At 42.3% G+C, this 14268-nt stretch overlaps 1 protein-coding gene across 1 annotated transcript in view; it reads left to right on the plus strand.

The window, feature by feature from the left end:
• Positions 1-14268, plus strand: part of kiaa1109 (KIAA1109) — a 149251-nt gene that overhangs the window by 53064 nt on the left and 81919 nt on the right. Inside the window, exons 34-44 of the mRNA XM_079692224.1 lie at positions 2584-2733; positions 4056-4183; positions 4947-5149; positions 5713-5913; positions 6024-6235; positions 7940-8091; positions 10280-10430; positions 10540-10692; positions 11462-11702; positions 11922-12070; positions 13189-13423. Coding sequence (XP_079548350.1) covers positions 2584-2733; positions 4056-4183; positions 4947-5149; positions 5713-5913; positions 6024-6235; positions 7940-8091; positions 10280-10430; positions 10540-10692; positions 11462-11702; positions 11922-12070; positions 13189-13423 — 1975 coding nt within the window. The remainder of the gene's footprint in view (positions 1-2583; positions 2734-4055; positions 4184-4946; positions 5150-5712; positions 5914-6023; positions 6236-7939; positions 8092-10279; positions 10431-10539; positions 10693-11461; positions 11703-11921; positions 12071-13188; positions 13424-14268) is intronic.

Below are 14268 nucleotides of genomic sequence, written 5' to 3' on the forward strand. Positions count from 1 at the left end.
CTAACGCCGGTCACTCACCAAGATAGCTGCCCAGTTCTCACCTGGTTCTCCTCACACCACAGCTCAATTTCTCTCCGATGGCCGTTATTTCTTCTAATCCTTGGCTGCTCCTGGTCTCTTGGACGCCTAGCAGGCTCATAATTATAAGGTTGTGGTCCGTCATATGCATTCGAATATTCATGTTCAACTTCTTCTGTGTCTTCTGTGTCAAAACTAGCATTGGGATCCATGTTTATTAATACGTTACACCGGCCGCTCTCCCCCTTGTGTCCCCCGTGTTACGTCACACGCGGGAGGTCCCGTGCCGAGGCCTTTTTATGCGGAAGTGAACATTTCTTACAAAAACGACGCCAGATGTCAATGTAGTGTATATTTCTGTATATTTTTTTGAAAATCTAGTTTATTCATTGTTTTCCGACACATTTATTCATAGGTGTCTTTAACCTGGAAGTTGCTCTTTAACAACATAGGGTGCTACATAACACACTTTCAGGAAAAGTCACGGACTGGGAGACTTTAATATTTTATTGAAAAAAAGTTACATTGCACACACACAACACGCAACACACAAATTGACCCGATTGGCGGTCCTAGTGTTAAATAAACTCACTAATTAATGAAACCAGTTCAATACGCATTATTCTTATTCTTATCATTCTTTATGAGCGCTGAAATAGTCTTAAAATCAGATCTGTTTTTTAAATGAAATCTGACGGCAGGCAGTTAGCTCTGATCACCTAATGATAAATGCGCCACACCTAATCGCTGGCCATTCAGCCACAGAGCTCCCTCTATACAAATCAAACTGTAGACGGTGTGAAAGCACCTATTGTTTTAAATAATGGTCGGAATGTGAGCCTTCTGAATTACCGTGGGACAGCACATTCTAAACTAAAATGTTCAATCAATAAAGTAACATCTTATCTTATCTTAATAATATCTTCATATTAATAATAATAATAAATCATACAGTATGTGTCCGAAAGGGAGCAGGAGGAAGCAAACACAAAAATATACAAAAAATATACTGCATATTAAAGCAAACGATTGTAAAGGTAAAAGTATGAGCATAACAAATAAAGAAGTGTAACGTAAACATTTACGTTACAATTATGATTATTTAATATATAAAGACTATATATTATTGAATTACAAGATTGGATATACTTTAGTTGATCTAAAATATTGATGTGTTCAAATGCTCTTCAAAACACAACTGAAAGTCCATGAAACTTGTCTTTCTGTATTTGTGAATGAAGCGCCATCTCCTGGTTAAAACCTGAAATTGAAAATCTGGCAACGCCCTCTTGGAAGATAGTGGGAGGGCTTAACATTCCTCAATACTGGTCTTAGGCAGGTCTTAGGCAGGAAGCTGTAAGCTGCAGTCTGAAATTCTGTGCTACATCTGTAAAGCATCGACATGTCACAGAGAGCGACTGTGATGACCCTCTTTATAATGGGTGCTACACAGGGCTAATGCTCTATTATTGGTGGTTAACTTTCTGCCGCTGTCACAATGTGAGCATTATTTGGAAATGTTAGCTAAAGCATCAACAAAGCCACTGTCACAGAGAGCCGTTGTGATCACCCTCTGTATAATGTGCGCTACACAGGGCATATTATCTCTGCTGCTATCATATTGCAAGCTTTATTATAACATACTTTCTGGATTACTTTTCTGACACTTTGCTGAACGGCAACAAGCAGAGAGCCGCTTTGATTCCCCTGTGCTTAATGTGCTCTACGCAGGGGATATGCTTGTATGGTTTTATATCTGCCGCTATCATATTGCGTGCATTATTATAACAAGCATTCCGAATTATCGGCATGTAGTCCGACAATTTTCCGACACTTGGCTAAAGTATCGACAGCAGCTATAACAAAAAGCTATTGTGCACTACACATGACGTATGCTTGTATGGTAGATTCTTGCTGCCGCTATCAAATTGCAATCATCTATCCATTCCTACAGTGGTGACCCTGTCCGCTATCTCCCACTCCTCTGCCAGTTCTATAAACTGTGTTCTCCGTTCACACCAAAGAATTTGGCATATGAGTGCAGTTACCATTTGTCACGATTAGGTGTGTGGTTACTCCGAGGTACTGATGATTCTTAATGATGTCGAGTCACTGCAATACATTTAGCACGTGCCAGTTCCTCTGCTTTCCTTGACTTTTCACTGCCATGGGAACCATCGTCCTGGGATACGGGAGAGAGTTTGGGTCAAACTTATTAACGAGATTAATTTTGAAATATATATATTTGTAATGTGTTGAGGTTTCCAGAGTAATCATATCAATGTAGAGGCCCTTGTTAATAATTAATCATCATGTAGGAGGAAATGCAGTTAAATTAATGTGTTTTAGGAGCAATTTACTTTCAAAATGAGTTTATTCAAATCATTAAGGGAAAGATGTTATTCCCAGAAAATTGTAAATTATTAATCAAGCATAATAAAATCTTTCTATATTAAAACGTTTACAGATAATGGAAGCATGGATATTGAAAATGTTTTTCCAATTTGAGAGATAACAGCTTCCCAATTGTTGCCCGATGATTAAACTGTTTTTGGATCCGCACAGAGCCAAACAGGCAAGCAGGAGCCCAAGCTGTCCAAGACGGAGGGCACGACCCCCGGCTCCCTCAACATCACCCACGGCCAGACAGACCTGTCCGTCAAACCGGATAATGTGAAAATCAAGGGCCTCCAAGCCAACGTGTCCATCCCCAAGGTGAGACCCCTGACCCGGAATAATGAGAGGCCAGAAGAGTTCCTCAATCTCTCTCTAACCAGGAGAGCCAGCGCCAAATCACTAGCACTGCATTTCACATTCAAACGTTACATATACAGTGCAGTCAGCATTTGTGTTGAATAATAACTCTGTGTAATTAAGCATATACCATTTTTCTCACTGAATTAATGGTGAGTGATGCATCAGGAATTCTCAACATATTGCAGCGTTTTATACGTGGGGTGTAATAAATGTCTGCATTACAGTAAACCTCATTTCATTTAGCTAATGCTTTGATCCAAAGATGATCACATTAGGTGTATTCAGCCATAGAGATACAAACTTAGAAAAGACAGAATCCAGAAACGGGAATTTCTTGTCTTAAGGGTATGTTATTATATTTCACCCTCTTAATATCCTTTTAATAACAAAATATTGGACAGAAAATATAAATAATCAATTCAATTAGGCAAACTATTGTTAGTGCTAACTGCATTGGCTTCAGTGAGTTAAGCAGTTGATTCCTCCACGTGCCCAAACAAGTCCTATACTAGCCCATTACAATATTTTGTGGTGCCTCTATACACTTAATATTACGGTAATAGGGCAGAAGAACTGAAATTTTAAATAAAAGCAACAACGTCATGAAGTTGGATTATAGGAAACTTAACATTTATCCAATCGGTCAATTCAATCAATAATAATACAATTGAGAGTAAATAAATAAAAGAAAATGGATATCAAATAAGGAAAACTAAATTTCGACTGCGCATATAATTGGTCAATCCTAGTAATAAACAATACTTTTCCAACGACCGATCTGTCTTCAAAATGTGTTTGTACTATCGTTTTTACAATGATCCTGATGCTAATGATCAGACATCCTAGGGTTAAACCAGATAGTTCTGTTTTTTTTTTTTTTTAATGTGTCATACTATCTAACAATATTGTGATCCTATTCGAGCGATATGGCCAACCCCTACACTGAATGGAAATTATAGTGGATACATAATCATTCTCATTTTTTCTCTTGCAATATTGATTTTCCCACTGCCCTCTGTATATCTTCATTCTCAGAAATACCCAAACAATCTTGAATATGGGAGTATTATGCTCACACACAGGTTAATCATGTTTTCATTGCTTTATTCGTCTCCGTGGAACAATAATGTGTCTTTTTAAAGAGTTCCATGTGGGCAGCACTATCACTATCTATATCCACTGTGTCAGTTTTTAAAATAGGGAATAATAACATTTGACCACACAGTGTTGTCTAGTTGAGTTTGGTTGAGTTGCCTTTGTTTGTTTCTGTTCTCCCGCAGGTGAACCTCTGCCTGCTGCAGGCTTCTGTAGAGGAGGGGTCACCGTCGAGCTCCAGTAAGTGCGTCACACACGTGTCTCTGGTGGCGCTGTGCTTCGACAGGATCGCCACCCAGTTCAGAATGAACAGGTAATGCCTCCACTGCTCCTTCTGTCATCTTGTGTGGGTGTGCGTTTACAATGACTCAGCTGTTTACAGTATATGTGCTCAGGGTAGGTTTGCCAGCTCGACATGTTTGTAATAAAGAATGGTGCAGTAATGAGTCCTAGAACTGGAAATAGGTCAGTAGTTTAGCACTTCATGGCTCTCTCGTCTCTCTGTTTTTTTGAATGATTTTTTTTTTTTACAACATAAAATACAAAAGTTAATACCCCATCCAAGAATGTCTGAAGCTTCTTGGTCACAACAAACATTAGCCCCCTTTAGCTTAGCAATGCTAGATACTGACTGTGATGTAGTTGTGTAGTAAAATATTAGCTTTTTACTTTTGGCTTTTGCATTTATGCTTTACATTTATTTTATTATAGTTAACATGTGGAGATTATCCCGCTGAACAAATTGATAAGAACACAAGTTCACTGTTGGCTTACATGTGTTGACGTGGAGTCATGCCAGCGTCTTGTAGTCTGGTATAGCCTAACGTTGACTTTTTACTTCTGGAATCTGGAGATGGCATTTTTGCTTAGATGCCTATACTTTACTATACTATAATAAAAGTGATGTTAATATGTGAAGAATATCCTGCAGAACAAAATATGCAAGTATAATGTGTGTTTGCCACAGATTTTATTTTCCGGGTTGGGCTACAAAACAGTACATTTCTTGTCTTCACAAAATCAGACATATGTGATGGCATCTAAGCTAACGCACATTTTCTTCCTACTCCTTTCAGGGGGATTGTGGAGGAGACACCCAACACCTTAGAACATGGCCGACCGTCCGTCAATTTGGAGAAGTACGCCTCTGCCACAAAGATGCAGCCGCAGTCTTCGGGCTCGCTACGCTCCAACGCCGGCATCGAGAAAGGAAAAGAAATCGCCGCCAGGCTCAACATCCATCGTATACACAGCCAACTGAGAGGCCTCGACTCCACAGGTTGGTTCTGGAGGATGGCAGCCATGTTTGATCCCTTGTGGTGCCTAAAGTGGTACACTGGCATTTAACAAGAGGTACCTAAATGTTAACAAGCTGTAATGGCTGCCCTTAGGGTGTGTGAAAAAGTGCCATCACTTGACTTGGGGTGGGAAAAAATGGCTGACTCGATCATTTTGACTGATTTTGCCATTGCGAAATGATTCTACATATAGGACTATTTTTTAAACATTACTTAGAAGATTCTTAACCCTAAACCTCAGTCGGTAGATCCATAATACTTAATTTGGATATTTTCACGTATTTTCCCTTTACCAAATATTTATCGTACTTCGATTTGGAAATTGGACTACTCCATATTGCTATTTCAATAAAGTTTTGATTAATTGTACAAATACTTCACTTGACCTTTTGTACCAAGCAAAGGTATTTAAAACCCTTTTCGGGCATTTTGTTTTCTCATAAATAGATTTTTAATTGTTTCAAGTTCTTTGTTCTTCCCACTATTCGGTGATAATATTTAACTAGATACCTCCTAATAATGTGGTTATTTTCTGTTTCTGTAGACATTGGCACATGCGCCATCACAGCGATCCCTTTTGAGAAGTCCAAAGTGCTCTTTGGCCTGGAGGAATTGGAAGAGTTCTCAATGGTGGATGAAACGGACGCCCAGAACACAGCAGGCGATCTCGGACGTTCCGCCACGTCTCTTGAGAAATGGGGATGGATCATGTTCGAATGCGGCATAGAGAACCTCACGGTCAAAGGTAAGAGAAGCATCAATAGAGACGTAGAGATATGAAAACAATAACAAATATGTTGTATCAAAAGGCAGGAAGAGTCCAGACTTGTGAGTGTTTTACGCTTTGTGTTGCAGGGGGCCGTCAGTCAGGAGCCATCCTTTACAACTCCTTCGGAGTGATGGGCCGCTCAGACACTGTGGGGAAAACGGGTATGTCCAAGTCCAACGGGTCCACCGGCTCTCAGACGGGCAGCGGGTACAGCACCGACGTCTCCGACGACAACCTCCCTAATGATGCCGTCAGCCCCACCTCCGATGCCAATGAAAACTCTGACTCAGATGACCAGGTGAGAAATGCTGAGTCTTCTACTGTTAATCTGAATCCAAATACTTTCTTAATCCCTGGGGGGGGGATTACGTTTTGTGACAGTTGCACCATATAAGAATAAAATAAAAGCCAAAGGGACACAGCGTCTTAGGCAGGAATGAAGCAAGAGGTGTTCCAAGGCACAGGGACCCTCAGAAGACTCATGATGAAGACATGATGAAGACTCAGGCTCATGGTGAAGACATGCTGAGGCTCTTGGTGCAATGCTTGTCGACCCGTCAGATACTTTCTGGAGCAGCCATGTTTCGGTAAAACACATTAAATTACACTCTAGATATTCCATCTGACTCCTAGCTTACGCCGTTTGCTCCATTCCATCAGCCAGTCTTAAGTTGCCCATGATGAGAGGGGGGAGACATGGCAAATATGTCCTTTTCTCCATAAATCTGGACCTAAATCTCACCATTCCTCTTTTAGGTTTACCCCTGAATCCTCTGTGTCCTTCTCCAGATTTCAGTGGGGAGAGCAGTTGTTCCGCCCACCATGCTAACCGGCTTTAGCACAATCAACTGTCCATGTGTAAACTAGGCAGACCCGCACAAAAAGTGCTTGGGAAGGTCAAAACCAGTTAATTCCTGAAATGTTACTGTGGTGTTCGACTGTCACCGTCTGTTCCCTCATTTTGATAAGGCTGACACATTAAAGCTTTTAAGCTCTGCTGACAGCGACTTTAAACTTTCACTTTGAATCCTATTTAAGCCAATCTCTTCTTCATTACCTCAATAGGAAGGTTATGTTCTTGGCTCGGTTTGTTTGTTTGTCTGACTGTCAGCATGATAAAAAAAAAACTACTGGCCTGATTTTTCTAGTGAAAAGGTGAAGCACGGGCCAAGGAAGAACCCATTTACCTTGGGAGTCCATCAAAATAGCTGCAGTTACAGCACTGATGTTTTCCTGTTGGTAGTAACTGGTACATTTGTTGAATTTTGATTATTTGTATCAACCCTATTAGCTACAGCATTCCTTCTTTGTAGTGTCTATGTTGTTAAAGACGTAAAGCTCATTTGAGGCGGCTGTAGCTCAGTCTTTTGGCTAAGGTTCTCTCGTTGGACAAAAATACAGAGTGTAAGGTCCTATATGTGCATGTGTGTATTTTCGGGCCTATGTGCGTTGAACTGAATTTCCTCTCCGGCATTAAAAAGTGATCTAAATTCTAATCTTAACGTTTTGAAGTTGGACTAACGACTTGTGAAATGGGACCACCAGGGAAGCACCATTGGGGGTCTGTGCTATCCGAGCTGTTTGCAAACTGTGTTAAAAAAAGCTTAAAAGCTCTCATATGTCTTAGAGAATTCAGGTGGGGGCGACCCATTCAAAACAGAATCTAAACTCCACAACATGCGGCCCGTCTGATTTGATCTTCTCATCTGTTTTGATCTGTTTTTTCTTTGTTTCTTCGTATTTTATTTGCAACTCACTGCCTGTTGGCAGTCTTTGATTCCAATTTGACTTAACATTTTTTTTCTTCCAATAAAGTCTGATCCGAGGAGAAGCAGGAGGCTAAAGTCATCAAACTGGAAAATATTCACTGTGATCTTGAAAATAAGCCATGATGGCAAATCCAAGCTATAATCAGGCTGACAGTGATATGTTGTGGCTCCTCCAGCAGCAGCCCCCCCACTCCACCTCCACCCTTTAAATCCTGTTCTCTTGTCCTCTGCAGGACGAAGGAGTGGAGTCAGATGACCTGAAGAAAGACCTCCCCCTCATGCCCCCCCCTCCGGACTCCAGCAGCATGAAGCTGACCATCAGGGAGATCTGGTTCAGTTTTGCAGCTCCCACAAACGTTCGGTCACCTTCCCAGGCCATCTCCAGGTAAGACTCCCAGATGTTTATGGACATCTTTCTATACATGTTGACATACAGTACATATGTAGATAAGAAAAACACGTGACAGGTGGACGAGTAATTAAACATCGCAAGAGCAATGCACATTTTGAAGCATAAATGTAATCGCCAGAAGTAAAAAGACATTTAGCAGTCTCATATAAACACTTGTTAGCAGCCACTCTTTTTTATGACACATAGCTGTGGGTTTTCTGTGGGTTTTCTGTGGGTTTTCTGTGGAAGTTTTTCCTTGTACGATGTGAGGGTCTAAGGACAGAGGGTGTCGTATTGTCATACTGATATTCTGTACAAACTGTGAAGTCCACTGAGACAAATGTAACATTTGTGATATTTGGCTATATAAATAAACATTGATTGATTGATTGATCATTGATTGATAGCAACTTCGAATATTAGCAAATGGGGTATTTTATGATGTATTTTATGTTGTAGAAAAAATCATGAAAATCTTAACCACAGGTGCCTAGAAACACTTTTAAAAAACTATTGACTGAGATGGTGGTAAAATTGTAACTCTTTTCCGGGTTTTAGGACTCATTCCTGCACCACTCTATTGTGTCTAAATAGTTGTAATTTTCTAATGTCAACTAAATTCCAGCTTTTTCATTAAGCAGCATATTGCTCACATATTGTGGGCCTCATCCATACACTTAATCTGCCTTTGTTGGATAATGTGCTAAGCTATTTTACATTATTAGCATCTTACCTTTGGAGCGAGCAAAGACGTTTTTTGTTGACGCATCGCCTCTTGCATTTGGACTTCGGAAAGGTAAAAAAACCATGGGAGCCTGCCTGCAGGCAGCAGTCTCAGGACACCTGCACTCTGAGGACACCTCCACTCAGGACAGGAAGTGCACGCTAAGAATTCCAAAATAAAATCGCCACTTTCCAAACAGCAAATGCACGCAAATACAAAATAAAATCGTATCATGACACTTATTATATACATATGTATATAGATATATACGGACACCTTGTATTGTAGTTATTATCAGTACAGCCGCAGCGCCACTTTCCGAACAGGAAATGGACGCTAATACAACATAAAATCGCACTGACACTTATTATCTATACATATATATAGCCTATATAGATATATATTTATTTCTATATATAAATACGACATCTTGTATTTTAGTTACACCCGCTAGACAACAGTGGAGGGTTCGAGAAACAACCGTGTTTGCCGGGTGCACCGCGGCGGAGGTGGGAAGGTTCCAGCTGGGAACCTCCACCCCGCTGCGGGACCCGTGGGACCCCAGTCAGACGGTGCGTCTTGGTCATGCTTCATATCGGCCGGCCCGGGAAGGAAGAGACACGCAGGTTGGGGGAAGTCCCCCACCCCAACGCAGCACACCCTCCCGGCCATCAGAGTCGAACCCGCAGTTCAGAGGAACCGACCGCCAGAGCGCCGGCACTAGGCCGGGACGGCGTGGAGGCCCTCCGAAAGTGGGTCGCGTTCACCAGATGAAATAGCCAAAAAAATAATAAAACCGGGGAAAAGTGAAAAAAAGTGTCCGAAAATAGGCACTCGTGAGGCGGGCAGATTCAACTCCAGTTACATTCCTCCATGGTTTCATTTGAGCGAAAAATGGCTAAGTCAACTTTTACGAGAACCAGGCTGGGGGGGTCAAAAGGGCTTGACCAAGGCCGACCCAAAGTGCACGGTGGGCGGACTCATCACCTCCGTGATGAGTCTCCATTGTGATTTGAAAACTTCCATCAAACGAGTCTTTCGGGGGGCGGGGAAAAAACGTGTTTGTCAGAATCGTCACTTCCTGTACTGACAGTGCAGGTGTCCTGAGAGTGCAGCCTACACCGGAACTGTCCTGAGAGTGCAGGCCTGCAGGCAGACCCTTCTAAAAAAAAAAAAAACTTTAGGACATCTGCTGTCCGACTTTCAGCTTCAAAATGCTTCCTCCGCCTATTTACTAACAATGATTGGACAGTGGGCGTTTTGGGGAGGGGCTTAGCCTGGTTTCATTGCAACACATGTCTCATGTCTGCAATTGACATTACCTGGAAACATATTTCATGACTAAAGTTATTGACATCATGATGATACATTACATTCAGTGGTTGATCTGAAACGGGAGAACAAGGTATCTTTTTAGGAAATATTCATCAACCATCTGACTCCCTGTTGTGTTCACAGGCAGTTGAATCTGCTCAGCACAGCCACACCTGCCATCGGAGCCTGGCTGGTTCCCATCGACCAGCTCAAGTCCTCTCTGCGCAAACTGGACATGGAGGGCACTCTGCGCGTGTGTGCCGTTATGGGCTGCATCATGACCGAAGCTCTCGAGGTCAGCAGTGCATCTGTACACCCAGACTGACCAGCCAATGTCAAGGGGTTCAACATCTGGATTATATGTCTGCAAGTTTTATTAAGTTATTTTTGTCGCTCCCCAACAGAAAAAGAGCATCCACATCCCAATCCGAAGCAAGTACAACCGCGTGACTAAAAGAGCGCGCTACCTCCATGAGAACCCCTCCTGTATGCTGTGCAACATCCTCCATCGCTACCTGCAGCAGGCCGACTACTCCGTCATCGAGGAAGCGACCATGGTAAGGCCAGGCCTCTGAGTCTTTTAGAACACAGCACCCCAGTTCTCACAGCTCTGTTTTGGCTTTGGTATCTGGGCCAGAATACACTTGAAATGTGCTGATCTGTTGCAAGCCGCCCAGATAATCTGGGACACGTCTACACATTGATGTTTTGTTGGTAATAACAAACATGCAGAGGCAGTTTTCAGTGTCTGTGCGCCGTAGATCTGGAATTAAGTTCCTAAACACCTGAGATCTGCCCTATCCAGACTCCATTACCTTCGCCCTGAAAAACTAAAGTAAACATCGAAAAATATTATTCTAAGCTGGGTCAATGCTTTCGTAATGCAGAAGTGGGCGTGTCCAAATCTAAACTGGGCATGAAAAACCATAGACGTGAGTGGGCCAGATAATAATTAAGATATTGAAATTAAGAAATGTCAAAGGTTTTTTAGGGTTAGGATTTTCATTGGATCATTTAACAACATTATATTTTCAAACTCCAAAATCTACTATATTTCCATTTGTTTCATTTGTTAAGTGTGTTTTTGCTTATTTAAGCCAATTTGTATTACCTTTGTCTAAATCTTTATTATTCCCTTTATTTTAGGAAACACTCCAACTTGACCATTGCTGGTTAAATGGCTACCTTTTTATTTATATTGCCTCATTGGAACTTTAAAGAAAAATGCCAATTATATGAAGTGGTCTTAAGTGCTTTTGGTTCTGCTTTTTGAATGAATCCCTTACCGGTAGCACTAATTCTCCTCTTCTTCTCCTCTACTTCCAGAATGATGGCGTCCCCGCCCTTGTGACTCTAAAGAAGGGTCTGGTTGCGTTGGCCAGACAGTGGATGAAGTTTATAGTGGTCACTCAGGGCTTTAAAGCCATCGGTCTGATGAGGCCCAACCAGCTCACCAAGCCCAAGGAGCCTCACCAGAGCCTGGTGGAGGCCATGGTGGGCCTGGACAACGGCGCCGCGCTGCAGAGCGACACCAGCGCCGACGGAGCTGAATTTGAATTCGATGCAGGTGGGGACTTCCAGCTGTCAGAGTGCTAACACACTTTTTCCCCCCAGCCATCTGTGCTGACAGATGGCTATTCTAACCTCTGCTTCTCACTCAGTGTTAGCACACATTTAAATAACAGAAAGGAGATTTAGAATGAATGACTAGCATGGATGTTCACTACTGTCGTAGCAAGTTTGTACGGTTTTTCCAGGAGTTTTATTTGATGTGCTTATTGTGAAGCCGCAGTGAGTGAACACACCATGTTGCTGGAGGGAGCAAGCAGTCGGCCCCCGCCCAAAGAAGCCAACACGGGGCCCGTCAGCGGGGTGGAGATCATGAGGAAGCTGTCTAAGTCCCACGCACACAACGAGTCTGCACTCAGGATAAAGGTCAGTCAGTCAGACAAAATGTATTTATGGAGCCGAATTAAAAACGATCCTCATCTGGCTTTACAATCTGTACAGGATTCAGCACACTCTTCCCTTGTATCCTCATACCAAAGTTATCTGTTGTACATTCATATTGGATGGCATGAAATGGTGCAGTCCAAAACTAATAAATAAAACCTTGACATGCCACAATTATTAAAGAGGCCTTATAATGCTTTTGTTCCTTTCCTATAGTGTGTGATATTGGTTTGTGTGCATGTAAGTGGTCTGCAAAACAGAATAGGTTCAGCTTTGAGAAGCTACAGACAAGGAATAGTCTGCATGCCATTTCATTTGAACACACTGGATAGACAATTATTCAAGCAATTTTGCACAAATTAGGCAGAGACCAACCCTGTACCTCCTTTGTTAAATGTAATATTTGTATAGGAAGAATCAATGGAATAATCAGAAGAATCATGAATAACAAAAGGTATCATGAGTTGCACCCTTAAAAAGCACAAGCACTGACTTAGGGCCTGTGCCTACATAGCTCAAGGTTCAAGGCTTTTATTAGTCATACGTACATAGCTACAGTTTAGTTATGTCGATGGAAATCTTCGGACACAGGCTCCTCCAACAGTGCAACACAAAAACACAGCACCAGCGTCTTTCCTTTGAACTCATTCCAATGAAAATAGAGTGCATGTGGGTGCTTCGAGTTGAACATATTTTCCAAAATGCGCTGGTGATGTCACTTTAGAAGTTGGAGGAAAAAAGAGCTTGTTTTTGATCATAACAGACCAAAGAGCCATTTTTTGTAGCAGATTGACCAGACAGACACTGAGTGTAGTGTTTTATCTCCGTACGCATATTGCTATATGGCTCATTGCCTGAGCGAGGAATCTCATTCATACAAAGTGAGAGAACAAGCACCTTCGGGTGGGTGTCAAACAAATACAAAGTAGCACAAAGAGATAATGAAAATCCAAGGAGTTGAAGCTCTTCTGTTGTACATTATGTGGACACAGTCCTTTAGAACTCTAAACAATCTCAGGGGCTGCTTTTCTGTATTTTTGATCATCTTTTCTCATACAAAACCCCAGAGGCGAAAATAATCTGTACCATGTCACACACAGGGCTCCCATCCATACCAGTCTCTGAGCTACACCAGCGGTGACACGGCAGCTGACTCACCCGCCCACGTGAGCCGCGTAGGCCTGCCAGCGAAGGATAGCCCGCGCAAGGAGAGCCTCCTGAGTAATCTGACAGGCAGCTTCAGGAGCCTGCACAACCTGCTGGAGGGCATGCCACAGAGGAACGAGCCGTCTGCCGCCACCGCCAACGCCAAGAGCAACTCCCTCACTCGCACAGGTACCTCACAGCGCTGCGCCGCCATTCCTGCTGCAAGGCTGACCTCTACCGTTCAGTGATGGGAGGGAAAACAAACCCAAAATAGATTCACAGCATGTCCTCTCCTTAAGCACATCCTCACAGTGAACCGATATGCGGAGTCAGTGCTCCTGCCATGACTTGTTTGCTTTGTTTAACGCTCTAATCATGAAGCAAACACCGATCATATCACCGGCTGAAATATTCAAGCTTTTGCAACAAAATGCAACAGAAATAGAGCGATGGAAGAAAACAGATTCTTGATTGCCGTCAAAGACCATCACTGTTTATGGTAATCAGAATCACAAATCATGAATATATATCGAAGAAGATTAGCCTTTTTAACGCTGGAGGGTAGTTAATTCTACATAAACCCACCATGATTGCTTTATATTGTGGATTAAAAGGTTCCTATTATTCTTTCGGTGGTTTCCTTTTCCTATAGTGTGGAATATAGGTTTTTGTGCATGCAAATGCTCGGACAAGACAACTTGCTAGCACTCAAACGCATCGTACCTGATAAACTAAGAGGCGGGACATTTCTAAGCGGTAGACCAATCACAACAGAGCTGACCATCTAACCAATCAGAGCATGCTAAGCTCTGGGGCCTCATTTATAAACGGTGCGTACGCTCAAAAAATGGCGTACGCCAGTTTCTACGCAATGTTTGCGATTTATAAAAAACTAACTTGACGGGAAAAGTGCGGTCCTCTAAACAAACTCTGACCCATGCGCACGCACTAAGCACACAAATGGGAGAGACGAGAAACTGCGACACCGTTGGCAGAAGGAAGAATGGAGAGAAATATGTGGAAATAATACCATA

This window comes from Notothenia rossii, assembly GCF_949606895.1.
Source record: "Notothenia rossii genome assembly, chromosome: 7".
Classification (NCBI taxonomy): domain Eukaryota; kingdom Metazoa; phylum Chordata; class Actinopteri; order Perciformes; family Nototheniidae; genus Notothenia; species Notothenia rossii.